Source organism: Daldinia caldariorum (genome assembly GCF_022478825.1).
Source record: "Daldinia caldariorum strain CBS 122874 unplaced genomic scaffold F4812scaffold_3, whole genome shotgun sequence".
NCBI classification, from domain to species: Eukaryota; Fungi; Ascomycota; class Sordariomycetes; order Xylariales; family Hypoxylaceae; genus Daldinia; species Daldinia caldariorum.
Window position 1 is genome coordinate 1,779,430 of NW_025953039.1, and position 26,806 is coordinate 1,806,235.

At 46.3% G+C, this 26,806-nt stretch overlaps 2 protein-coding genes across 2 annotated transcripts; both read left to right on the forward strand.

Annotated features, from left to right (window-relative positions):
• Window positions 1–16,537: 16,537 nt before the first annotated feature.
• On the forward strand, window positions 16,538–18,879 carry F4812DRAFT_276875 (MFS general substrate transporter). The gene is made up of 6 exons (XM_047930964.1): window positions 16,538–16,878; window positions 16,933–17,242; window positions 17,296–17,354; window positions 17,411–17,450; window positions 17,513–18,031; window positions 18,089–18,879. Exons 1-6 carry the CDS (start codon window positions 16,785–16,787, stop codon window positions 18,759–18,761), a joined length of 1,695 nt encoding a protein of 564 aa, XP_047793054.1. The 5' UTR covers window positions 16,538–16,784; the 3' UTR covers window positions 18,762–18,879.
• A 3,829-nt stretch (window positions 18,880–22,708) lies between these two features.
• F4812DRAFT_456754 (fungal-specific transcription factor domain-containing protein) lies at window positions 22,709–25,878 on the forward strand (the record flags this gene model as incomplete). Its single annotated transcript, XM_047937048.1, has 4 exons — window positions 22,709–23,022; window positions 23,100–23,957; window positions 24,025–24,952; window positions 25,003–25,878. The coding sequence occupies 4 exons, from the start codon at window positions 22,709–22,711 to the stop codon at window positions 25,876–25,878; spliced, it is 2,976 nt and encodes a 991-aa protein (XP_047793055.1).
• Window positions 25,879–26,806: the final 928 nt, after the last annotated feature.

Here is a 26,806-nt window from a genome sequence, read left to right on the forward strand (position 1 = left end):
TGGATACCGCCGAACTAGTAGTCGGGTCGGTGACGACCGGCGAATCCTCGGTGTTGTACGTTATTCTTTTTTGGTTTCTTTCTCTCTTTTCGGGGGGTGGGTTCTCAAGATATGAGGCTAGGCTTAGACCGTCGTTTAATAGGACCAACTAGAGGGGAAAGTTGCCATGGCGGCGGAGCTAGTTTTTTCTGGAATACCCTCTAGTAGTTGCCCTTCTAAGACGATAGGCTGGGTTACGGGATAGATATTGTTTCCGGTGTTGAGACTCAGTGTCTACCTAGGTACTAATATGAACAACACCAGGTCATTCATTTAGCTTCAAATAGTTCTTGGCTATATTAAGCGAGGTTAGTAGTTATATATACGTGCGGTAGCATCTATCCTACGCCTTATACTTAACTATTCGATGAAGATGCCTTACTTCTAACTAGATCGCCATCATGACACAATATAGGCAGTCACGGGGGAGCGATTGGACGTTTATATAGGATCACGAACCTGGTATTCAGAGCCCTAGGAAGGAAAACATGTCTTTATGTATCGCCGCTTATCTGGATATCTCAGGGTAACCTCTAGGCGAGCCTTACAAAGTCCCATTCGAAGTAACATGGTATCATCACAGAAGATCCTAGCAGGTGTATATATATAGAACTCATACAATGCTCTCTGATTTCCATTCAACTCTTACATACGGAGTCTACAGTTACATTTAGTTAACCGCTTCGTGGTATCACTAAATGTTTCGGGGTACCTGAGTCCTAATATCTACTACTTACCAAGTTCATGATAGTAACCGCTCGTATCTATTAGCTTCCATCTTGCTCTAGGATGGACATGATATTAGATTAGACAACTAGGAAAGCACGTTACAGAATCATGAATGGTTATGAAAACTGAGCGTAGTTGGTATCTGGTAGGTAGGTTAGGCAGTCACATAGTCATAAAATACCAACCAACTAGAGAAATATGTGTGATCAGAACCTGTTAGAAAGTTCAGAAGGGCACTCATTAATGAGATATCTAGAATAGAAAACTAATTTTACTTAATCAGCGGCACAATCTCAGTCAACTCTTTAATATTCTGCTTAGTTACTAGGTTGTTTTACATTACATGTTCGCATCGTCGCGTATATTAGGTAAAGCCAGCGCGTATTAGGGGACCAGGAGAAGACTCAGTTGAAGACACTAAACTTCGACTACGTAAACTAACTCACATATCTGCAATATTAGAAAATGATATTGCAGAGTATTATTTTCCTATCTATCAAGAATCACATAAATGAAGCTGGTTAATCTTTTACATAGGCGTCTACTTAGACTACCTCTCAGCAGGCCACCATACGGCCTGAACACATACACTACCTAGGTAGTCTCCGGATTTAAAATGAGCTACGGGGAACCTGCAGCGTCTCCTTCTTAACTTACATTGTATCGTCTATTATGTCTATCATGTCTATCTAGAATTATCATTACAGATGCCATCGTTTCGAACGACTCCTCAAGTTCCGTAGCACTGCATTGGCACCACCACTCACCCGTGTCATTAGCGAGGAGAGTGTTCCCGGACGTATCCTAGCGTACGAAAGGTGTAGCTAAAGCAATAATGACTCACGAGAACAGCTCTCGGGCGATTGCATGAGGACGCCTACCTAATAAGCCGCCCGGGCTTGCCGCTACTGCCAGAATCGTTGTCGTCACTCGATGATCTGCGGCGGTGTAGTTGTTGTCACGGCCGGTTCGAAGCTAATTTGGGCACGAAGCAAAAGTAAAGTTACGCAGAATTTCGCTTACTTTCCCCTATGAAACATATTGGCTGGGAGTTCGGCCCGGCATCTGCTGTATTCCCTGACAGCCTCGGCTTATCAAAGTGACCTGTCTTCTCCTCTTCCTCGGTAGCAGAAATGACCCTGTGGCGCTGAATATAACCGAATTAACGAGAAAGGAGATGGCACGCCGGTCACCGAAGAGCTGGAAATATTGGCAGAGTCGCAGCATTGATGCCTTACCGGGCTTATGTTCATCTCTTGAGAACCTCATACAGCAGCCCCCACGTTCACGCCAGCCCTATACGTCAACGCGTTGGGAAATGCAGAGTCCCAAGGAGGCACACACACAGGCACACACACACACATACAGTGACATACAGGCGCACGTACAATACACACGCACATACCCCTCTAGTATGAAGGTGGGCGCAGGGCGCACATGCATAAAGAATCAGATAGAGATATAACGCTGATGTTCTAAGGTTAGGATCGACTACCAACAACCCGTATGTGAACAAGTAGGTTACCCGCATAGTGGTAAGCTTACGCAATACCTACTGCATACAGAGCTATCATTCAGCATCCACCCAGCTCCGAATCCCCGTAACCGGAAAGGGTTGTGGAGTGGGACGTGTTAAATGCAAGACATGGAGATCGTATTGGTTACTGGGAACGAACTGGTCCTGGTCGATCCAGTAAACGGTTTCTGTCGCCTGCATCGGAGGGTCATGCCTTAGCGCTCATCATCCCCTTCCCCTCTCCCCCCCTTCCACCCCCATGCAGATCTGACAGAGGAGCTCGGGAGCTCTCACCCTCGCCAGCTTTTTAGCGAGTTGGATCCAGACTGTCGGTTGCATCTTACTAAGTTCCCGTGAGTAGGAGGTGGTATTCCAGTCTTGGAAAATGCAGCTAGGGCCCGCGGCCCGATCCCGCTTCGCTTCGTCAGTGGTCCGAAGAAGAAAAGGAAAACAATTAAACAGACACCCCAAATGCATAATACGATTTCTTATTCCCGTTCCCTACTCACCTAGACGATCATGTGGTTCGGGATTTTACAATACGAGGTTAATCCCATACTCTGTCAAGGAACGGTAGAGCCACCAACCCGGCTCTACAGCAATCAAAGTAGCATTCTTCTTACCTGCCGACGTAGTGTTGATAACAATACCACGCCTGAAGCTACCTAGGTGCTTGTATCTTATCTGCGCCTGGTCAGAGGTAGAACTTACAGGGTGCTCCATACGCCCGAAGGATGGTTATTCGATTACTCAGATGACAATCTGGGCCCCGTCAGCCCAGATATTTGGCTTAAATATTACAAGACAGGACTATACGTGACACAAGGTTGCCCGGAATCTTATGCCGTATGTGGCTTACGGACGCCATGGTACACGAGATGCAAGCTCGCAAACAGTTGTATACACACACTCACACAGCCTTGTAGTTACCAGCTTAGACTCGGGGTTTGTTATGAACCTCAATCAACCCCGAGAAAAAAAAATCAAGTCTGGGTCAGCTTATATCCTGCTTTTCCGGGCTTCAACTGACTTGCACATACCATGCCATACCATACCGTACCCCACGAGCAGAGACAACGGAATAGGCTCGCCCTACCCGCTGCGGGGATGTAAAGCGGCATTAGCGTAGCCGGGCTGCGCTGCACTGCACGAATTGCAATCGCCTAGAACTCGCTTTCCAGAAGAAGCCGATGATGGATCCTCGGTTCAGGGCTCGGTATCATATGGTTGCTGACCACTCGACCCCAAAGGAAGTTCTTGCTTCCCGCGCCGTCAGCTTCGAGAGAGAGAGAGGTGCCCAGAGCTCAAGTATACACCAAGTATCAAGAACATCGGCGACGTTATAGCGGTGAAGGAGACGGACGTATTGTAGGTATGTAGCATGTTATACAAGTGGTATATGAGGTTCCATTAAGGCTCCATTGGGTAGGTTCGAGGGTTTAGGAAGGGAATATTCGAAGGAACTCGTCATAGGCTCACCTATATTCTCACGTAACTCTATTAATTTCATATGTTATACCTTAGGCCCCTAACCGGTGAGCGAAAGTAGTCGTCTCAGGCAAAATACGTACGAGTGGGTGGGGAAATGAGCTCTACGAATTCCCCGATAGGACAGTCTTGTATGTGCTATATTATTAGGTACACTATTACCACTCTCTTGGATCTCGGTACTAGCCGACGGACACCTCCACACGGAAGCAAGGTATACGATATTCCATGAGACGCGCCATGAATTTCTTTATACCTAGGTGCCTATAAGCGAGTATAATGCACTCATATACTTTTATACTAGTTAGTTAAGTATTAGTCTTTGGTAAAGACTATAGGTTTTCCGTAAGACTTTGAAATATTCCCACTTAGGAATCATGTTAACCTTAGGTTAGGTAGACTCTTATACAGGTAATGCATCTGAGATATAAGCTCTGAATATACCTTAACCAATAGAGTGGAGTTTACTATAGTTAAATGTAAGACTTATATAGACCCAATAGTCTTGGTACAGGTACCTAGGGTACCTGTATAGGCAGGCCCTTTTTGCGCGGGTGGTCTTCCTTTTCGTGCGTTCTCGAATTTGTTAATAAACCCCATTAGCCTATATTACAATTGATCGAAGTGCATATTATGGATATTATATATTATAGACCCTAAATTCCAATATTCTGCCATCAAGATTCTATAGCGGTGATTCTTTTTCTGGAACTTATTATTTGGGAATTATACGGCTGTTTAACAATAAACTAAAGTATGGTAATAGCATAAAGTTCGCGCCCATTTAGAAAACATACAATGGCCCAGGAATGTTTTTAACGAAAGCTATATTATAATTATTAAAGTGATATTATCAATATGGTAGTTTTAAATTTCTATAATAACTAGCTTATTAAAGATAGAGAAAACCAGTTAGGTTAGTTAAGCTTAATATATTGGAAAACAAGTAACTAATACAACAATGCATAGCAGATTGCCTATCTAAAGTATCAGAGCTGGGCAGGGATATTGAAGTTAGCGACAATCTCAGGCCGGGATAATTGTACCTATCCCTGCCATGATAGAAAGCCTCTTCCGCCTCACTCGAGGCTGGAGGCTTAATAAGACCATACTGTATCGGGCGACTTGCCATGTCCAACATGACTGGCATATCAACTTGATTGGACTGTTAGCTTAGTCCCGTGTACGTACAAAGCGAAGCTAGGCCAAGGAGCATGTCGCGACGAAGAGCCGGGGAACTAAGCCGTGCCGCTAGTAACATACGACCAAGTACACTACGCACACATTATCCCTCGTGGCGCCAAGGCCCAAGTCAATGCATTTTTTTTCTAGGTTTCTCCAGCTTGTACGAAGCTGGAAGACGTTTGTGCGTAACAACCTGACCAAAATGATGTATGTGGAGAAGGGGTAAGGAGATACGGAAGTGGAGATTTGCGCATACGCTATATACCTAAGGTAATAGCATGTACATTAGGTAGTTGACCAGGGGGGCGGAGAGACGAGAGATTTAAAATAATAAGAAAGGAAAGGAAAGGAAAGGTGGGCACTCCCCTGACTAGTATAGTCAGTCTTATTATTGTCAAATGTTGATTTCGTATAAAACAGCCCTGAGATCCCGGATGCTGTCTGACCGGGTTGTAGTCCGTATAACCTAGAGAGTACCTTTTGACGACTTCTTTTACTCGCCGGGTGGCGGTGGACTGTCCAAATTCCTGATCATCTCTTACCGAGTACCTAGCTGGTTGTATACACTACATTGCCTACATAGTTTTCTTCAAAGTGCGGTGTAGCGAGATGCGTCCTATGTGGGCATTTTCCGAGCGTGGAGTGCGTATGGATGCTATTCAACCCTGTTTTGATGGACGAACGTCGGCACACATAGCCTAGCCAGCGGCTCAGAGACATCCGATAAGTAGCAACAGGGCGGGTACGCTCTTGGTAATAGCACGATATCGCAGCGCCATCTACCGTATGGATCGTTTGATGACGTATCTAGCAATGCGAGCTACGTGCGGCGTGGGTCATGGTCTCAGGGTCTCTGCTAATGTATGGAGCTTTTGATCGATCTGTGATAGATACGAGTATCTGGTATATTTATGGTATATTTATGGTATATTTATGATATATTACTGGTATGTAAATATCTCCCTCGTAACTAACCCCCTTTGACGTTGAAGCTTTATGGCGTAGATGGTTAACTTGGCTAGCATTCTTTCCTGATAGAGATTTACTAACGCCGAGGGGTAGTTTTCGCCTCATGGGAAATGCTTCCAGCACTGCCTTTGTAGTATCTAATCTAACGGCTCTAGCACATAACAAGGTAGCCGTGCGCGAAAGATGTCTCGGTCCAACTCGGCGCATACTAGACAGACGCTCAAAATTGTACTGCGATTTTCACCGATGCAGCATCATGCCCTTGTGACTTCCTTCTCCTTCTACCCCCCGGAAAGTGAGGCACCTACATGTCACCCGGGGACATCATATCCAGAAAGCTGCATTAGCAGGAAAGCTGAGATTGGATAGATCCATAAACTGAGAGAGGGGTGAAAGTGCTGGCCCATCTGTCGTATTCAGATTTTTCATTCCTTAGCTGCATGGATCTTCGCGCGAGAAAGTTGGCTTAATCGGACCAATCTTAAAAGCCTCTTAACATATATCAGTTGCCAAGTAAACCATCGACGTGCGGCTATTCGGTGGATCTATGAAATAGATAGCACTCTTTTGCTTACCGTAAAGATAGATGACAGACCTGCGCGCTGCCGAGCTGAAAATCACTGAGTAGCCTGAAACAGATGCTAGGGGCGAGGTCTTCATCATCCTATACCGCTGGAGTGCCTTCTTTCTGAAGGCGTGAAGTGTTGGTAGGAAGTTGTACTTTGAGGCTGCTTCCGTACGTGCCCAAAGATTGTGGAGGATGAGGTCGAAGTACATGGTTATCGCTGCCCAAATTTCGAAAGATCTGCGCCAATTATAAGAGGCCTGGCCTCCGCCTATGGACTATGCTATGCATTCGTTGGATTTTCAGTGGCGCCGCATGCCTCGCCAAATCCTGCCTTTGCAGCCACGAGGGCCTCTCGGGCATTCTGCTCCAGCTACTACCGCGCGAGTAAGATTCACCTGCACAAAGCAGCTTACAAGCCAATCCCTACGGCAGATGACGGGACTGACCAACACTTTACACAATCCCGTCAGAATACATGTTTGCGGGTGACGTCTAGAACATGTTATAGGTCATTATACGTTGGTTGCTGTTGGTGATGATGACGATGATGATATGTGGGGGTCTAAAAATGGAATGCCGAATAGGTATTTAGGGCATGGGTTAGGTAGGGAGCCTTGAATCATCAAGTTGCAAGTGTTTCGTATGGATCATGTTACAACAATGGTCACGAGCCAATTTGTTGGGGGAAGTGCAGAAGCGCCGGGTAGTTTTGAGGGCTAAATAAGATAGTAAAATGTGTATCTTAATAGCCGTCGGGCGATCCTCTGAGCGGGAAAGACAGCTACGAATCAAGGCTGCAGAAAACCTAATTGGTTCTCTTAGCTCAAGATCATAATGCTCGAGACCGATAAACTTCCCTTGTCCTAGATGCCTAAAAGGGTAATGCATATGCACCGTCTCGAAGGATCTCTTTAGAACCCCACGATATTTGCCTGGCTGTGAGGCTTTAATTATGATCAGCGCGGGGAAGAAGTCTTGTGTGGAAAGCTGGAGCCGTGCTGGGAACGACCTCTGCTTCTGTCATTTATGACAGGATACATTCGTGGAACCCTGATTTCGATAACCTACCCTGACTCTCTGTGATATAACCCTAGTCGTTTTGTTACGAGGCCGCGTGGCTTACCAGCTGCATGCAAGGGGTCCTAGAGACATGAGTCGTTGTGTAACTACCTAGACGAGGGTGATATCTCTATGATGAGGAGGCTCTTGATAGAGGGATCTTTTATTTCATTTCCCCTTAAAGTATAGGAGCTGGTTTAGTGGAGACTAATATTCGTGTTTTGTATATCAGAAGATGCTACGGGATAAGGAGACCTTGTGATCGTCTCGCTTACCATCAATATCCGTTGTCAGTGTATTGTAGCTCAAGTTAGTGAGGCCCAAGTTAAGGTGCTTACCCAGGCACCAACCTCTACACCCTACGGATTCAAGAAGCGGCTCGTGCTTCTATTCGATCCATAGGATGTAGCTTAGGAGTTAGGTACTAGGTATGTATTGTACGAGAATTCAACGTGTTTCCAGCACCTCGGTGAGACCGGTAAGGTAGGCTCTCTGAAAAGGGATTACCTGTCGCATTTCAGGCAACCTTCGCCTAGTGAGTAATCAATATTTCCGATATCTAACCTCAGCCCATCCCATAGTTTTTGCGCATCTGGTTCAGCATCGCCGCTTACTGTATCTAGGTACCTAGGTAGTTACCTTAGAGCTAGGCCTAGAACATATTATTATTGGATTGGAATTCTGAATACCTAATTGTAAGCGGCCAATATACCAGAATAAGGCCTAATGATATGTCATTTGCCTTAACCGAGTCTTATAGTCTACCTAAATAGGCAACTTGATGAGTGGAAGTGTCGTTCATTATCCTGCGTGATTATTTTATTCAATCCATCTGAAAGTCCTTGCCGTCTTGATGATGATGCCCATAATGTAGAGTTCCTAAAACCGATATTATACTCGGAGCATAAGGTTGTCTAATACACTGAAGTCAGGGGTGTTGGCGCGCCTGTGTAACGCAGCTGTGAGTCCGCGAAAGCCGGAAGTCCCGGGGCCTTGCTATAATGTCCCTCAGTGCAACATGTATCACTATGTCACACCCAGGTGAAGGTACATTTACTAAAAGTTGATTGGTTCGGCCGGAAGAGCTTGTTATTATGTAGTTTGAACACAGCAGCAGAGAAGAAGAGACGGGGGAAAAAAAGAAAGGAAGAAAATAGGAGAAAAAAAAAAAAGAAAAACAATAAGTCTGGGTACCTACCTAGTTAATAGTTTTATCTGATTATACCTCAGCTCGACCAAAAGTGGAATAATTAAGGAATACGGCGAAATGGTCCATGTATGCCTCAAGACAAACATATAGCTCGCTGCACATATAGAATATATGTGACGCCTCTTGACTACAGTTGTTATGCGGGATTCTCGTGTAACCTGGTATGTTTGGTTTGAACAGAGGTTTGTCGCTGGGGATGAACCTCGCGTATCATAACGCTGCATCTGCGCGGCGGGAGGTACGTAGATCGGATTCGAACCCCGGTCCAAAATGTTGCGGCCCAATGCTTTGCCCTCGGGTCATAGCATAGGTACTATATAAAGACAGATATTCGTTGATGCAGGTGTTCGTCCAAATAGCCATGACGAATTTAGGATAAGTTGACCATCTGCAGGTAGATAGATAACCCTTGCAGGGGTAGGGTGATGCGAAGATAAGAGTATCGCCCGTCATCATCGTTACCTGCGTGGCACACCCAGCCAGGCAGATATCGACCTGTAGTTGAAAAGGAGAAGAATAGGCAATATGGATTTAGTCTCCAAGTTCTCTAAAACACGTTGAGAACATGAGCAGTATGCCGTCGACGATAGGTAATCAAAGCCAGGATGTTGCACCTGAATCTGCGGCTACTGGGCAGTGCCACTCAATGGTGTGGGAGGTTGCGATCCGATGCCTGTTGAGTACCATGGTAGGAGTGGCATGTGACCATCCTACCAAAGCCGAGAAAAGTTGTCGACGTTGGGATGTTAAGGCATGCGGTAAGCTGACTGGACGGTAACAACTCGGATCCCCGTGCCTCATTAAGACAAATAAAGGACACCTATAGAAACAATACCTAATATCCCATCCTGAGTGAGAGATCAAAGCAAAGATCGTCAACATTGGACTGTTCTCCGATAACCCCGACGTAGGATCACGAACGGTAGCTCCCATAAACCCGGTCTTACGATAACGTTGACTCTTGGCTTTACGACGGTATTACCAGGCTTGGAAGTAATTAAGCTGGGGTAACCTGCAGGACCCTGGTGACGCAATGCTCGAGTTAGAGTCAAGCTGGATGCCCACAAAATCCTATTCAAGCATATGATAATTTTCTGAATTGAAGAGCGTATTGCCTATATTCGCTTATTTAGTATGGGAGAACGGAAGCTAAGAGCGGGAGGGCCCGGAGTTCATAGCATAAGCCCAGATATTGAGAAGGATAGCTGGGAGGAGCGTCATATGTGGGTTAGCGTGCGTAGGGCAGCATGGCGCATGTACGACTGAGGAAAGTCTATAACGAGTAATGTCCCAAAAGCGAGTATCATGAGGGGCCAACGGGATTAAGCACGGTGGATTTGACGAGGGATCTGATATCTTGTATGCTTAGTCGATGTTGCTGAGAGGAACACATGCAGCCAAAGCCTAAACAGGTTGGCCGAATGCAGCTCGTTGTAAGTCTGCGGCGGGCGCTTTGAACACAAGCTGCATCGCGGCGCAGTAGCGGCCCAAAAATGAGTGGCCGCCTTTTCCTATCGTTAACGATGGAGTTCCTCCGGAGCCTCCTTAACGGTAATTGGTAGCGAGTCATCCCATAATAGCCTCTCGCATATAGTATTATTAAAGCCTCGTGGATCTGAATCTCGTTTTGTGAAGCCTGAGGATACGTAGGGGACTAGGGGATGTTTCCAATGCGTGAACTGGTAACCGACTTAGTACGGCAGTTCGGTTATATGTAAGCGGCCGTGTTATTTTTGAGTTAATTAATATAATAATGACGTTAATAAAGGTATTAATGCGGAAAGACACTTCAGATTCGCATCCATATACCTTAAAAGACTTATAATGGCTGGCTGAACTTATCGTGATGGTTCTAACGTAGTACTTAGCGCCCGAGTAAGGTTGAGCAAGATCATAACAGGTAAATAATAAAATAAAATAAAAAGAAATTTGAAAGCAATAAGCGTATAGAAAGATAACGTAGATAATTTCATTATGAATATATTATATACTTACCTACCTGATACCTAAAGTTAGGTTAGGTAGTTACGCTATTTGGTAGAATGCATTCTTAATAGTCAGTGAGGGAGATACCTAACTGGGCAAGAGGTATAGAGAAAGGGTGGAGGGGTTACACCTGATTACCTAGCTAAGTTAGGTAGGTACCCTACCGGCCCCAATACGTGTACCTACCTCTCCCAGTCTTCAAACGAATTACATGCGCCTTCTTCATTTGAGTGTACGCAGTACTTTGTACATATAGAGTATAGGTACTTTCCCACGTGGCTGTTGATTGATCTGCAACTGCACGCGGTACATACATGTACTATAGTACATACTATGTAATGTATCAATCGGCCGTCAAGTTTCAGACAGGCAATTACAGGTAGGTACCTCCCTATTAGGTACCTATAGCCTATAGGTAACCTTATGATTAATCAAGTCAATTAAAAGTTCAACCTACCTTTAGTAACATCTCAAAAGTTCTTCTTTTATATTTTGATAGAATTGAATCTGACACGAGCTCGGCAACTCGGAATTCCTTTCAGGAGATTACCGATCTTTATTGGAATCACATATAACAGCAACAGTTATAAAATGGGTGCGTTGGTGTAAGGGGAAGTAGGATAAGGCTCTGCGACTTATTAGAGTCGTTATCACATCATAAAAGCAACCCTCCCAATGCACCACCTCGGTATTCTCCTTCGCCCTCCTTCGCCTTATCTCCTGCACTGGGCTCCAATCGGTTTCTCCACCGGTTTCAAGCTGTATCGCACCAGTTGAGAGGCTCATCATCCGATTTCACGTCGACCGGTTAGCATTCATGTCTTTCCCCGGTGCATTCATCGGTCCAGAGATCTAGAGTTCGTGGTTGTCTCACACGCATTTCACCCGTGTTGATGCCGGTAGGAAGAGGCTCTAATGCCATTCGCGGATAATTTTCTCTCATTTCTCTAGCCGCTACCTGTTGGCCGTCGTCTGTGTTTTTTGCGATAATACAACAAGCGTTATATACAGGCGAGCTGTGGAGCCGGGTCAAGTCCCGGCTGTCGTCACCCGTGCCGAAATGTCTCACCGCCGACCGCCATTCCCTATTCGATTCAATCCTCGTTTCCCAATTATAACCCCGAGAGAGATCCTTGCACTAGACTACCTTGCAGACTTGCACGAGCTGCCTATATTTTAATCGTGTACGCTACTGTAATGATTTATACTCGCGGAACATTATTATGGCATGGCACAGGACGGACCGGTAGCTAGCTCCACAGCTGAGATTACCACCTTGATAGCAGCAGGTATCACCCTTTCCGTTAGTCCCGCGAGGCTGTTGCAAGGCGCTAAAGAAGGGGGGGGGAGTGGGTAACAAAGAAACTATCCATTCGGGATTCTTGCCAGCTCCGAAGGAAATTTGAGCTTTCAGTCCGAAGCACCAGCTTTTGCGTCGTGCAAGTTTAAGTTAGCAAGGCTTGCCCTGACCGAGCTGCAAATGTATACAGGTTGTGTACTTGGTAAGAATAGGTATACTATCTCTATTGGATACATGTCCAATGTACCATATCGTTAGGACATTACCTAGTGACTAGGTAACCCAGGTATGGCCTCCCTTGCTCTGCTTCTTATAGATACACATAGTGTCCAGCTCGGCTTCGCCTATTTATTGGTGCTAATAAATATACTGGGCTAGGTAGATGCAACTAGTTATCGTTAAAGAAAAAAAAAAGTAGACACAAGAGGACCAGCGTGTCTCACGATACCTTAGGTCTTTTGATCTAGCTAGCTGGCTGATACGTGCAAACTTCTGGTCGGGCATCGCCGCAGAATTCCGTCTTCAAGTCCAACGTCGGCCAAAAGGGGCGGTGAGCTATTGACGTAATCGTGTCCTCAAGAATCCAATAAAACCTCCGATCACTGGAGACAACGCAGCAGCCCTGCCACAACTCGGCTATCATGGGAAAGGGAAAAATTCCCATTATCTTGTAGGCATCCAGGTGACTGGTACCGCAGGTCGCGCACGATATTTGACGTACCTCACCAAACGTGGACCTTCTACCTGCACGACATTGCATGTTCCACATGTACTATATGCAGAATATCTGAATCTAGCTTTCCGTTACCAGGCTGATAGCGCATGTCTGCTGACTCGTGCATAGCACTACTTTGTCGACATATTCGGAATAGGAATTTCTTAAATTCCCCTTTCTCTAACTCGATTAGAATCACGCTAGCTCGACGATCCTGACAATTCATGAGTATCGATCTCGTTTCGGAGGATAAATCATATGATCACGTCTGCATGCGAGTCCCATTTTCCCCCTTTTCCAGAAGAAAGTAATTCCTGGAACGACAATCAGATCTGCGAAGTAAGTACTTGGCTAGCTGGGCCGAAGGGAAGGACGAAAAAAATAACAAGGGAATGACTAGCACACTATATAAGGCTTGGCGTTTAAGGCGAGCGAGAAAGTTTTCCTAAACGGCAAGCTTCCGGTAGTCAACATCGAGGCGCCAAATGGTTGGGTCAGGCTTGTAGATCAGGGTTTACCCTTGCACTTAAAATCCCCATATGGTAATTATGACATTGGACGATCATGACAGCCGTGCGCTCTGAGAGATGCATATCCCTGTGCAGAGCCTAGAGAAAGATGTACACCCCGTGCATATTTCGGTACAAGGGGAAACGGCGGCACCCTCGCTTTTCTCATCGAGAGCCAACCTGGAGCTTTATTCGATGTGAATAGCTTATGGTAATATTCCGAATTGGCGAGTCGCTGACTTTCTCGGCTTCTCCGCAGCCGCGCAGGTTTTGTAGCGGCTCACCGGATCTTACCCGACACGCCGCGGAAGTCTACCTACCTAAGATAAAACGTCTAGACCAAAGGGGTGAAAAAAAAAAGGTGTAGTTGAAAAAAATAAAAGAAAATAAAAACTTTTTCGCTTAGTACATTAGGTACCAACCACTCACAATCCATTCGGAACAAGCTCCTCCTACTATGTACCTACCTCTCAGCATTTATTATCAAATTTCATTTGCCACATGGTCCGACAGGGACCAGCCTGCCATCAACTTTTCTAGAACGTTACGGATTTGTTCCATAGCCTGCTCTAGCGCCAAAGCGAAAAAGCAGAAAACTTGGCCAGCTCGGGGAGAAGAAAAAGCTGTGGGGTCTTGACCGTGAGATTGTAAGGTACGTACGAAGTTGTATTCACAAACGCTTTTCTGATCGTCAAGCTACGTGTACGATGCGCTCAGCTGACCAAACAGCAATCCCACCGCTACGTTGCATGGAGCTTCCATGAAATCATACATGTTAATTATTCGGCGTCAATTTTAGGTCGTCACGAAATGCTGTGTTATGACTGAATGCGAGTCCCAACGATGTGGGAGAGGGAAAAGGGTTAGGGCCAAAGCTAAAGGCTAAGGCCCAAGCTATCACCGAAGGTGAAGAAGCAGCCGATTTCTGTACGTCAATTTGATCGTCAACGTTCCGGTACCGAGTTAGGGGGATGTCGTGGTAAACGATCGTCAATATTGAATTTTAAACAAAAAAAAATGCTGATTAACTGGAACGTACTTGCGTCACGTACTGCGGAGAAATTTATGTTGCATTCAACGCCTAATAGCTGTTTCTGTTGTCAAATAACGACATTGTTACTATAAAGCAATCTTGATTATCCGTTTCATCGATCAGCTGAAAGAGAAAAAAGAAAAGACTGGCCGTATCACGAGGACTTTCGGCGCGGATGAGACGGCTTTGTCTTTACGAGCTACGAGTAGTGGAGAGAGGTTGAAAACGAACTGGGTCGACTCACTCAGCAAACTCAGGAGATTCTCCGCTGTCGAGATGACGGTGCCAGACCAAGCCAGGGCCGGGGCCAGGTACGATACATGGACTACAGGTTGTATGATGCAAGTATAAGATGATGATGATGGCCCGGTGTGAAAAAACCAGCGCCTAATTGCTCGTTCATTGTTCAGCGAAGGAAAGTTTCGAAACGGGCAGCAGCACCGACGAAACATACCAAGCGCGGCAATTCCGCAGACAACCGGGAGTAACACGGCATGCGCATAAGATGAGGACGGGTCATATTCCGACTTCGTGGGTGCAGCTTTGTTGCGTCCGCACGCTACATATCCACACGAAAAGGAAAAAATAATAATAATAAAATCATGATAGTAATAATAATAACTAACATAGTAGAAATAACTAGTTGATAAATCTAATCTCTCAACTATATATGTTAAACCCTGCAACGGGTGCAACGGGTGCAACGGGTTATTCTCGGATATGGGGATACGCGGTACCTAGGTTACTATGTATATTACCTCCTAGGTACCTCTTCGTATGTATAATGCATGTACCTCAACATATATATTAATATGTAGGTACGTTAGTTTACATGTAAGTTAGGTTTTGGTTAGGTTCAAGGTTAGGTAGTGGTAACGTATATGTACATATATATAATGTGAGGTACCTATGATATGGTACATGCATTAGGTAACATACTTATTTAAATTTTAAGAAAGGGGGGAAAAAAGAAAAAAAAAAAGAAAAAAATAATAATCAACTTTTTTGAAAAAAGAACGAAGCTTGGCAGAGCTGGGCTTCAGCCCTCTGCAGAGCCTGCGTCATGGTTGACGATTCTCATCAAGTCCCCGTACCGGCCATTTGGTTCATCTCAGAATACCCCAGTTGTGCTATTTCCGTTTGCCCAATCCCACTTTCAGCCACGCATAATCGGTAATCCTTCTTTAATTCCCTCTCTTCTTAAGCATCGCATAGCTCTCTCAAAGGGCAATCGGACGTGCTGTGGATAATTCTTCACCGCTTGACTGCTTAACTGCTGCTCTCGTCTTCCTTAAGTTGTCGTGTCAGGTTCGTCCGCTCAGATCCCCGGCCGACTCCACCATTCAGCTTTGGTGTGTGGTGAAATCGCCAATGAGCTTAACGCTCACTCACCATCGGCTGGCTTATTATTGAACAGCTTAAACCCAAGAGGGAAAGGTTTACTGCCCTTTCACATTTTCTAGCATTCTTCTACTTCTTACGCTAGAGCTGGCGGGCATCGGCAGCCCTGGGCTTTACTGCAACCTTACCCCCTTGCCCTGTCAGAAGCCATCCAATGCCAGAGGGTACTACCTAGGTACGGAGGGGAGCAGGGTAGCAGGCTTTTACCTGGTACCTATGTAGGGATCCGTGATGTACCAGGTACTTCCCATCAACCCTCGATGTGCTAATGTGCTTCCATCATCCCGGTCAAGCACAGGTTATCCGTGACCCGCGTGGTCATTCGAGTCAGGCTGCATCTCCTTATGCAAACCTGTAAGGCTCCTCAAGCAGAGAGGGCCAAGTCCCGACTTTTCTCTTTTGCAGGTCCATGTCATCGCTACACCCCGTAACCACCGCCTCGAGCATGGCATGGGATGAGGATGAGGGATCCACCGCAAGTCCACTTCTGGCTTCCATGACAGAAGATGTTTCCACGAAGTTGGGACTCCATACCTTGTGAGACCATCGCCGCGTTACACCTGGCACTGCTGGAAGGATCATCTATTGCACTTGCACTTGCACTTGCACTCGCACTTTGCTTTTCGCCTAACATCTGTCACCGCTGGTTCCAATATTAAATAACTTAATATCCGTCGCCCGCCATGGCTACATCCGTTCGTTGGCTTGTTTCTAGCCTACTTCTACAGGCTTTCTTCTTCTCATCAAGGTGCCAAGCTGATCATTCACCTCTCCCGTCGTTGCGTGGCTTGAATATATACACGCAACCTTCACCAAACCTTAAGCTTTCTCCAAACTTTAACAACGCAACCGTGCCGGGTCGACAAGTCACTCCCACTTGTCTCACTGACTTTAGACTTCCTTGATTGATCTATATAAAGGCTCTAAATTTTATTTTCCCCTCCCCGGCCGAAGATTGCCTAATCCATACACTCCTATCTCAAGGCTCGAGGGGCGTAGTCATCCAGTATCGTTACGACTTTTCTGTCTCTCTCGTCTTTCATGTAGCGCACCGCACCGCCGCAAAACACAAACACCATGAGGAATAATTCGTGTGTAAAGGACACCCGTCCTTCTAATACTCGTAGTGGTGCAATACCACCATTTCCGAAGCGGCAGATGCTAGTCCTAGGTATGATTTGGCAAGAATCCGTATTGTGGGCCTTGAGCTGATAATGTCAACTAGCAATCTGTCGAATATGCGAGCCAATCGCATTTATGGGTATTTTCCCATATATCTACTTCATGATCGAGGATTTCAACATTACCGAGGATAAGAGCAGAATTTCATTTTACGCCGGCATGGTCACGTCAGCATTCACATTTGCTGAGTTCTCGACGGGACTCTTGTGGGGACGGCTGAGTGATAAGATCGGAAGAAAGCCTGTATTGCTCACGGGTCTCATCGGTACAGCTCTGAGTGTTTTGATCTTCGGCTTTGCTCGTAACTTAACGGTTGCGCTCATCGCTAGAGCGGTTGGAGGGCTCTTAAACGGGTATGGCGATATATCAACCTATCCGATTTCGATGTGTACTGACGCAGAAATAGGAATATGGGTGTGCTTCAGACAACTGTAGCCGAGCTGGTAACTTCTAAGGAGCATCAGCGTAAGTTGGCCACCGCAGCAAGGTGTCCTTGAACAAACAACTAATCATTTTAATAGCCCGAGCCTACACTATAATGCCCGTTGTATGGTGTTTAGGGTCAGTTACAATACCCAAAGGAGAGTGTTTCTGCTTTCTGGGGTTATCTAACTCTTTCACAGGTCGATCGTCGGTCCCATGATTGGTGGCGCACTCGCTCGGCCGTGTATCAGCTACCCAGGCCTTTTCAAAGCCGGCAGTATCTGGGACAAGTACCCATATCTACTTCCTAATCTTTTCAGCGCCTTCATCGTGGTGATTGGTGTTATCAACGGCCTCCTATTCCTTGAGGAGACTCACGCCGAGAAGAAATTGAAGCGGGATCGAGGTCTGGAACTTGGAGATTGGATTTTATCGAAATTACCGATTTTTGGAAAATGCACCGAGCCGCGGGATGAGAAGTCTAATCTGGCAGAGATGGAAACACAACCGCTTCTCGATCACGACGAACAATTACCTGGATATCAGACCAACGAGAACTCCCCTGAAAACTCGCCACGCATCAGATCAGCATCCGTCCCTTCGATATCATGGGATTCACTCGACCTCGAAAGCGGACATGGAAATTCGAACCTAGGTGTCTCTAGGATATTCACACGTCCGGTGATCCTAAACATTATCTCTTTCGGTATTCTCGCCTTGTAAGTGCCCCCTTATATAGAGCCGGGGGGACACTTGCTAACTAACGTGCTATGAAGCCATACTATGACTTTTGATCAACTGTTCCCAGTGTTTCTAAGCACCTCGCCACCAGATCATCCAGCGCCACCTTCGCTACCTTTCAAATTTGTCGACGGTTTCGGTCTTGACAGCAAGACAGTCGGGATCATCTTGAGTGCCCAAGGCGCGTATCAGCTGCTTGTTAACATGTTTATTATCCCTCCCGTCCTAAAGCATTTCGGCGCACGTCGGCTATTCAGATTCTTGGTTATCGCCTATTTTTCGCTTTATCTAATTACGCCATATCTGGTCCTTTTACCCGAGAAGTATCGTATGATCGGCGTTGGAATGGTATTGGTCTGGAAGTGCACATTCGCCAGCATGGCATACCCTAGCAACGCTATTTTAACAGCAAATTCATCGCCAAGCCCCCTGGCCCTCGGCACTATCAACGGCGTAGCAGCCTCGACTGCAAGTTTGTGTCGTGCATTCGGCCCAACCATTTCCGGTATTCTCTACGCTGTTGGCCTGAAGTCTGGTTATTCAGGTCTGGCATGGTGGTGTAGTGCCTTGGTGGCCATTGGAGGCGCGATTGTTGGACTTCAGATTCAGGAGCCGCAGAGCCATACAGGCGGTAATGCCGATCCAACTAATAACCAGGAAACAAATAATGCTGCCAATCGAGAGGCTTCGCCCGAATCGGCATCATAGAGTGAATTGGAGTTCATTTGCGGCCCATTTTGGGGCCATGTTTTCATTCTTGGCGGGTTTTCAAGCATAACAGGGAGCTTGGATTATTCGGGTTACGACGTTTAATGACTTGTTCCTTTCCTCGGCGTTGGATTGTTACGGCTCATATCGAATCGTATCACCCTCGTCGTTTACGTCTCTGGTTGGGGAAAAAGTTATTATACTTACTACATAGACTGGGTTGGGCAACTAGAGCATGTTCCTTACATCGGGAACCACTACGATACCTCTGTACAATGACCAAAAATCAGGATTTCGGGAATCACAGCGGGCAAAGGGGGTTTACCATATACGAAGGGAGAATTGTGTACTAGGGAAAGAGCGTCAATCTAGGCATGGGAAAGGGGGGCTTATGGAATTTTCGGTACTGTGGAGTCATTTTTATTATACCTTATCTGCATCATTCTTTTGGCCAGGGTTCACGGCGTTGTTTTTTAAGTACGAGGTTTTTTTCGACATGTATTCTCGAGCGAATCATTCGGGGCATCTTACAGTCGAGTTTTATTCTTTGGGATTTACGCAACAAACTTGTCTGGGCGCATGTGGTGGAAAGGGGCTTGGGAAGGATACGTCTGATAGACGAAACCGGTCATTTATTTTAATCAAGAATATTATCATTATCTACTTACGTCACATTTTTTCCCACCTACAAGATCGTACTCGTCACTATGTCCACTCCGTCGTTTATCTGAACGGGGCATTATAGGTGGACCACAATTCAACGCTCGACCTTTACATAAGTCTCCTAATAAACCTATGCTAGAGATAGCTACGGTCTATCAACTAGTTCTATGAAACTGATAAACAAGCCTCCCCCCCTCTAAAACTAGGTAGAACTCAACATTGTAACCAGTCCAGTCACTATTCCTATTACAGTTCCACAATATCAGTACCTGGATAAGGTTGAGGATGATACAGTCAGTATACCTAAGATACGTACCATGACAATTCCACCAGTTATTAGTGAAGCCTTCTTATTAGCAATCTCCGTATAGTACGACATATATATACCTGAATTTGATACCTAGTCGCAGCGAGCTTATAGGAGTCACCTACAGGAACGAAGTTACAACTTCACGAGAGAAAAGCATATGAATTTTGAACATTGACTAAGGAAGGAGAGTTCCAACTCCATTCCAGGGAGTTAGTTTAGTTTGGAACTCGAATGAAGTCTGAGTCAATAACCCACCCGGATTTACCACCCTCCCCCCCCTTTATATATATGTTAAGCAATTACAGGTTCGCTCTGCTCTAACGTAGCCTTCTGGGTTGCAGACCTTTCCGCTGTAAACTTGCTTTTCGGCGTGCTTGCTAAGCACCTCTAAAATCAGCTTCGGCTTCTCACATCATACGGCGGATGAAGATTCTAAAGTCAATCTAGCCCGTTTATTGGGGTGGGAAATGGGGGGATAACCCACCTTCACAGCATCCGCGATGTCGTAAGCGATAAGCCAACCGTCCGACTCGGCCCGCAGGCGATATCTCGTGGCGAGGTAGGTAGCGCGGTGGAGGTCGCGGCCCGTCCACCTGAGCTTGTCGAGGATGCGGCCCGGGTCCGGGTGCGACCGGCGATGGAGCATCATGACCAGCCAGGTCTGGACGTTCTCGGTCGTGGCGTCCTTGGCCGGCACGTTATCCACGATGTCCGCCTAGGACTCGACGAGGTACCGCTTCTGGTCGCTAGACAGGGCTCGTCGCTCCCGCCGCTTCTTGCGCGTGGTGTGCCCGCACGATTGGTTCCGGTTCCGAGGGGGTTGTTGTTGTGGTGGTAGTGGCGGAAGAAGGAAGCTGGAGCTGTCCGCCCCGGGAAGTGCTGTGCTGCCAACGGCAAGCATGGCTCGTTCGCGGATATTATTATCTTGATATCACTAGGTGTTGTAGGGCTTCTTAGGGTTATGCGTATAGATATATATGTATTTATTTATGCTGACGTTGTTATGGGAGTAGATGATAGAGGTATAGGGTGTTAGTTAAATATATAATTAATATAAATTTGAACAAATAATATCAACCGATTCCCATATAGTCTATTTCTATTACAAAGTGTCCAAACCTATCTCAGGTAGGCGCAGTGTATGTTAACCTACCTCTATAGACTACGTGCTATACCGGCCATACCTTCTTCTCGTATCTTCAAAGCCAGAACCTGTTAGTTGTTTCCTTGTCTCTCTATGCCCCTCTATGCCTGTATAGGTCAGTTCTCGACGCTGCAAGTCCGTTACAACGAACCAAGCTGACGACAAATATAGTTGCTAGTGACATAGGCTCAAGCGGATATATCGGTCAATGGGCTGATAGTCGTTCCATAGTGTTACCTCCACCAGTTCGAGGTCTTGAGAGTTCATGTTGTGGAACATGATACGAAAACGGTAGTTGCATCTTCTTAAGAAAAAACCGGTATAGCTAACCGGTATAAGTGGTATGTATAAGTGGTATAAGTGGTAAAGTATAGACATGCTTTGCAAACTACCTACGTTGACTATTCCAACGAAAGGCTTTGGATGCGGCAGATATACACGGGATCCAAGTTTCCATCGTCTTAGTCCGACCGTCTCGAGCATTTGGTTGCTATTGATACAGCTACCTAAGGTAGGTTAGGTGCATCGGCTTTTCTCAAATAGCAGCTAACCAACGTGCATTGTTAGGTGCATAGTTTAGGTGCATACCTATGAGATATGTACTACCTATTTAATAGGCTAGTCACCTACTATGTAAAGAATCATCTAGCGATTGATTGGTCGGAGTTGCGTACAACTACGCACTACGTTAGGTACAGTTCCTGGTGGTAGTGGCAATGGTGGGGGTGTTTTATCTGAAAATCCCCTAAGGCAAGCAAGCGGAACAACCTCTGAGCAGTCGAAGCTAAGCTCTCCAAGGTACGTATCATCTAGAGTTTAAAAAAATCGGGTCTTGTTTCCAACAGTCTTGATAGCGTACATACATCATAGGCTCGTTTTCTATTAGGTACCTACCTGGTATGCAGCTAGGTATGGTACCTGTGTATCAGTTGAATTTTAACTAACCGGTACAGGGTAGTAGGTCTTTGTTAGCAAGGAACTTCCCTGCGAGATGCGAGAGAGGAAAAAAAAAAAAAAAGCTAAGGATTCCCACTCCCCAAAATTTCTTGGAAGATACCAGATAGAGGTACCTCCTAAGCTCAAGATAACAACCCCCCCCAAAATCCAAGCCCCAATTTGCTCAAAAAGCCCTTTGCGCAATCATCGCCTGGCAGCTGCAAACCTAGCTTGTGACGTCGTGGTTGTTGCCGTACAGTTGCAGCAACAAGCCTTAGCAAGAGTAGTAAGATCGGCGGTTACGGCTTACCAAACAAGCCCGCGTAGCCCACGGTTGCAGAACTGCATTTTACAGCATTTTACAGCAGGAAGCAGCAGGAGTGGAAGCTCCGCCTTCCCTCGCAACCCCCGAATCCCGCCCAAGGGAAAAAAAAGTATCGACTTTTGAACTTTCTCATCTTTCATTCAGCCTTTTTGGAGCCTTGCGATTTTATTAAGCGTTACTGCATTTACCACCAACCGCGCATTAATATAGCTTGGATAGAACTATTGTACAATCCCATATTCCCGCACGGCTAATCCCGGCTTCTACTCCATTATTGTCGTCATATTTCTCCGTCTATTATTATTCCGTATAGTTGGAAGCTTTTGATTTTCATTTGCTTACGGTTTTACCTATTTCACGCATTGAGATTTGAGGCTTGGAGATGGAGCGGGGGATATCGAATTCTTACGAATAGCCCACCCCCCTCCCCCCCAGCCCAATTCCAGCTGAGAATTCAATTACACCCACCCTCCGAGACCCCTAGTTGGCGCAATCCAACGTAGAGCACCTCCGAGTTTCCCTGTGCGGATAGCGTCACTTGGTTACGGATGGACCTGGATTCGGAAACCATGCCACCGCGCTCACCGCCGTCACCCGATCCCCATCCTTCGAAACGCCAACGTGCTTCTTCTCCGGATAAGGACTCGCCTTTCGACGGAAATGCTGCCATCTCACCCAACGCCGAACATTCTTTGCACGAAGGCAGTCTTCAAGGCTCAAAAATTGGCCAATCCACCAGCTTCCGCAACGTCAGCGCATGTAACCGTTGCCGGTTGCGCAAGAACAGATGTGACCAGAAGCTGCCTAGCTGCGCTAGCTGCGAGAAAGCTAGGGTCGCCTGTGTCGGCTATGACCCTATAACCAAAAGAGAGATTCCGCGCAGGTAAGTTCTCCGATAAGCGTATCAAGTTTTGTCAACCCGCCTGGTTGCAGTGCTAATATACTTCTTTTCTTTTTTAGCTATGTCTACTATTTAGAGACTCGTGTCGACCAGTTAGAAGCCCTGCTTCGTCGTAATAATATTCAATTCCCACCCGCTGACAATCTTGAATATTGTTCGCGACCTGGAACAGATGGCGGCCTTGGGAGATCGCCCACCGACGGCACACCTTCAGCCGTACCCGGAACCACGGAAGCCTCGAGCAGCGCGAAACCTCGTAAGGATAATGATGAGATGGAGAAGCCGGTTAAGATGGTGAAGCATGGCGGGAGCAGTGGTCAGAGACACCTGGGATCTGCTACAGGAATATCGTTTGCGCGCGTTGTATTTGCCGCTGTACAGTCATCCGTGGGAGACCAAAAATCTAGTTCCGACAAGACCGGAGTGCGGCCATATCGACCAATTGCAGGAAACGGAGCCGCGGCTTCGGGCACGTCCATGCGTGACTCCTTTTTCGGCCTTCACACTCGGCCAACCATCAGGCCAGCTGAATTCCCCCCCAGGGACCTCGCTATCAAAATGGTCGATTTGTATTTTCAACATGCGAACCCCCAGATACCTGTTTTACACCGGGAGAATTTTATGCAACTTTTCGAACGTGCATATGCTGAAGAAGGTAGGGTACGAGGACCGAAAGAGCTATATATCTTAAATATGGTGTATGCCATCGGAGGCGGCATAATTATGGACGCTCAGACGACTTCCTCCAAGGTGTCCGGAGAAGAAAAGAGGCAGGCCCAACCTGAAGAATATCATGCGAGCGCTGTCGTCCATCTAGAAGCCTGTCTGAGCAACAGTGGCGGAGGATTGGAAGAGCTCCAAGCTGTCTTGTTGCTGGCTAATTTTGCTCTTCTTCGCCCAGTCCCACCTGGATTATGGTATGTCTCATCTAGTTCTACATCCTTTTCCTTCCCGAGGTTAAAAATTGACATCAAATCACCATAGGTACATCGTTGGTGTCGCGGTGAGATTAGCAGTCGATTTAGGTCTTCATTATGAAGATGGAAAAGATGTCGAATTTGACCTCGGTTCAAAAATGAAAGGCGACGAAGGGAACGAGAAAACACGAGAAGCCTATGTACGTGAGAGGGGAAGACGCGAGTACACCCGCGACCTCAGACGACGGCTGTGGTGGTGCACATATTCACTCGACAGACTTGTTAGCACATGCGTTGGACGACCGTTTGGCGTATCGGACCAAGTGATTACGACAGAGTTCCCTTCCCTGCTAGATGATCGATATATCACTTCGGAAGGGTTTAGGGGACGCCCGGCTGAGGGAGAGCCCACGTATAAAATTGTTGCAAAGCATTACTTTCGCCTCCGACTGCTCCAGTCCGAGATTCTGCAAGTATTACAATACCAGCAAACACAGATGGCGAGGTTCAATGGTCAAAATACGAGAAACGAGTATATGCACACCCAGCTTCCATCGCCTTTCTTACACAGATTCGACTCGTTTAGGAACTGGCGGAGGAATATCGACCAACGACTATATGATTGGAAGAATTCTGCGCCGACAAAGCAGGACTCGGGTGTCGCATTTCATCCCGAATTCCTGGAACTAAACTATTGGCAAACTATTATCATGCTATATCGACAGAGCCTGAGTGTGCCGTCCATGTTCGAAGGCGAATATAATACCTCAAAAGAGGTCAACAGCCCCTCCGTTTACGCCGCAGAATCGCGAGAAGATGAAGAGAGAGTATATGTCAAAGTTGCCGAGGCAGGTCAGAAGATTCTTCGTTTATACAGACAGCTTCATCTTATGGGGCTCGTCAACTATACATATCTAGCCACCCACCACCTTTTCATGGCAGGAATTTCTTATCTATATGCAATTTGGCATTCACATGTTGTCCGAAGTCGACTAGTAAGTGTACTACCTAAGGAATCAAATGGGTCCGGCTAACACGAATATAGACGATGGATGAGGTTGATTTCACAATTCTAGCAGCTACCTCTGTTTTTACCGACCTTATCGAAAAATGTCCACCAGCGGAAGCTTGTAGGGATGCATTCGACCGAACTGCAAAAGCGACTATCAAAATGGCAAATTCCACCGGTGGGTTCGGACAAGTGCTGCATCGGAGCAAGCGCCCTGCAAGAAATGGTAATGAAAGAAGCGACTACATCAACGCCAGAGACGCGACGGCTAACCGACAAAAAGCCCATCATCGCGGCTCGTTAGATCATACAGGATCCCGGACCACTTCATCCTATAACACGCCTGGGCAGGAAAGCTATAGCTCACACGATACCTCGCAGATGAGTTCCATTCAAGCGGCGTCTCAAGCTAGCGGGTTCCGCCTCCCTATGCCTAACATCAAGGCAGAACAGGATGGGTATTCGATGATGCGTTCCATGCCACAATCTACCCTTAGTACGGCTAGCTTGTCTGATGGAGCCTCGCTTCCTGACAATTCAGCCATCGATCCCGTTCTTCTACCTTCCCCCGGCGCGCATACAAGTTCTCCGGTATCTGTCAACAGCTTGACGCCGCAATCTAACCCAGGACAACAATATACGCAGAGCACAGGGAACTCGAATTTCAATTTCAGATCACCAACCGCAGCCTTCACGCCCAGCGGCACGATAAACTATTCGGACTTGCAGGGTATGGACTTCTTGCAGGGTATCCAGGACCAGCCCAATGCAGACGGCGTGGTCAATACGGATCTGCAAATGGACATGGGTTTTGGACTCGGCTGGGAGGGGATGCATCACGACTTTAGCGATGGGCAGCAAGTCGACCTATTTGACGGGTTTTTCTTCGGCGGACAGCAAGGGGGAGGATAAATACTCACCGAAAAAAAAAGAAAAGAAAAAAAGAAACTCATAAAAACCAATCCGGTTCCATTATAGCTTCTGCTATACGACGGCGTAGGAGTATATGGTGTCATATAGGACGATATTTATCAACAAGGCTACTCCAGGTTTAAGCTTAAATGAGGTATGAGGAATGGAGATATCTAATTATTATTCAACTACCAGATAAAACCGGATGTGCGAGGCTCTTTGTTTCATCTTTACTCTTTCATTTGGCATGTCGAGGTTTTTTTTCTTCGCTTTTCCTGTATGATACGTTTCTAATACCCCCCTTTTCCATATTTGACGAGTCACGCCCACCATGTACGTACGGAGAAGACCAAAAAACAGAAGGAGAGTTGAAACGGCTCTTAGAAGAGGAGGAGAAGGTAGATGGTCTTAGAGCCGAGGATGAAAGGCATTTCTTTGTGTTCGGTTGGATTGAGTATGATAGGTATGACGGATTAATGCCTTGAGCACATTGAATACACGCTCCTTGCTCGCTTGGCCTCGATGGAAAGATACCTTGTTTTTTTGTTCGAAGTGATGAATGCATAGGTGCCGGATAACAGGTAGTTTATGCCTGGATATAAAATGGTTCATCTCTGACATAACTACGAACTATAACTTGCTGGATCTGCAGGACGTATGCCGTGCATTTTCCGATGATATCGGGTTCGTATAATACTATGACAGTTATACGTAACGCTCGATAGGGAAGAGAAAATATGTGAAAGTAGGTCTTCCGTATTCTCTCACCGTCGTCTCGATCCTTTCTAGTCTCTAGTCGTGGACATACAGAATAAAGGGGTTTGTCTTACTGGCAGCTTTTGTGCATGATAGGAACATAGTTTGGGTATTTATTACTACTATTTGTATACTTCCATCGCTGTTCTACGCCATAGAGCTAAGTATTATA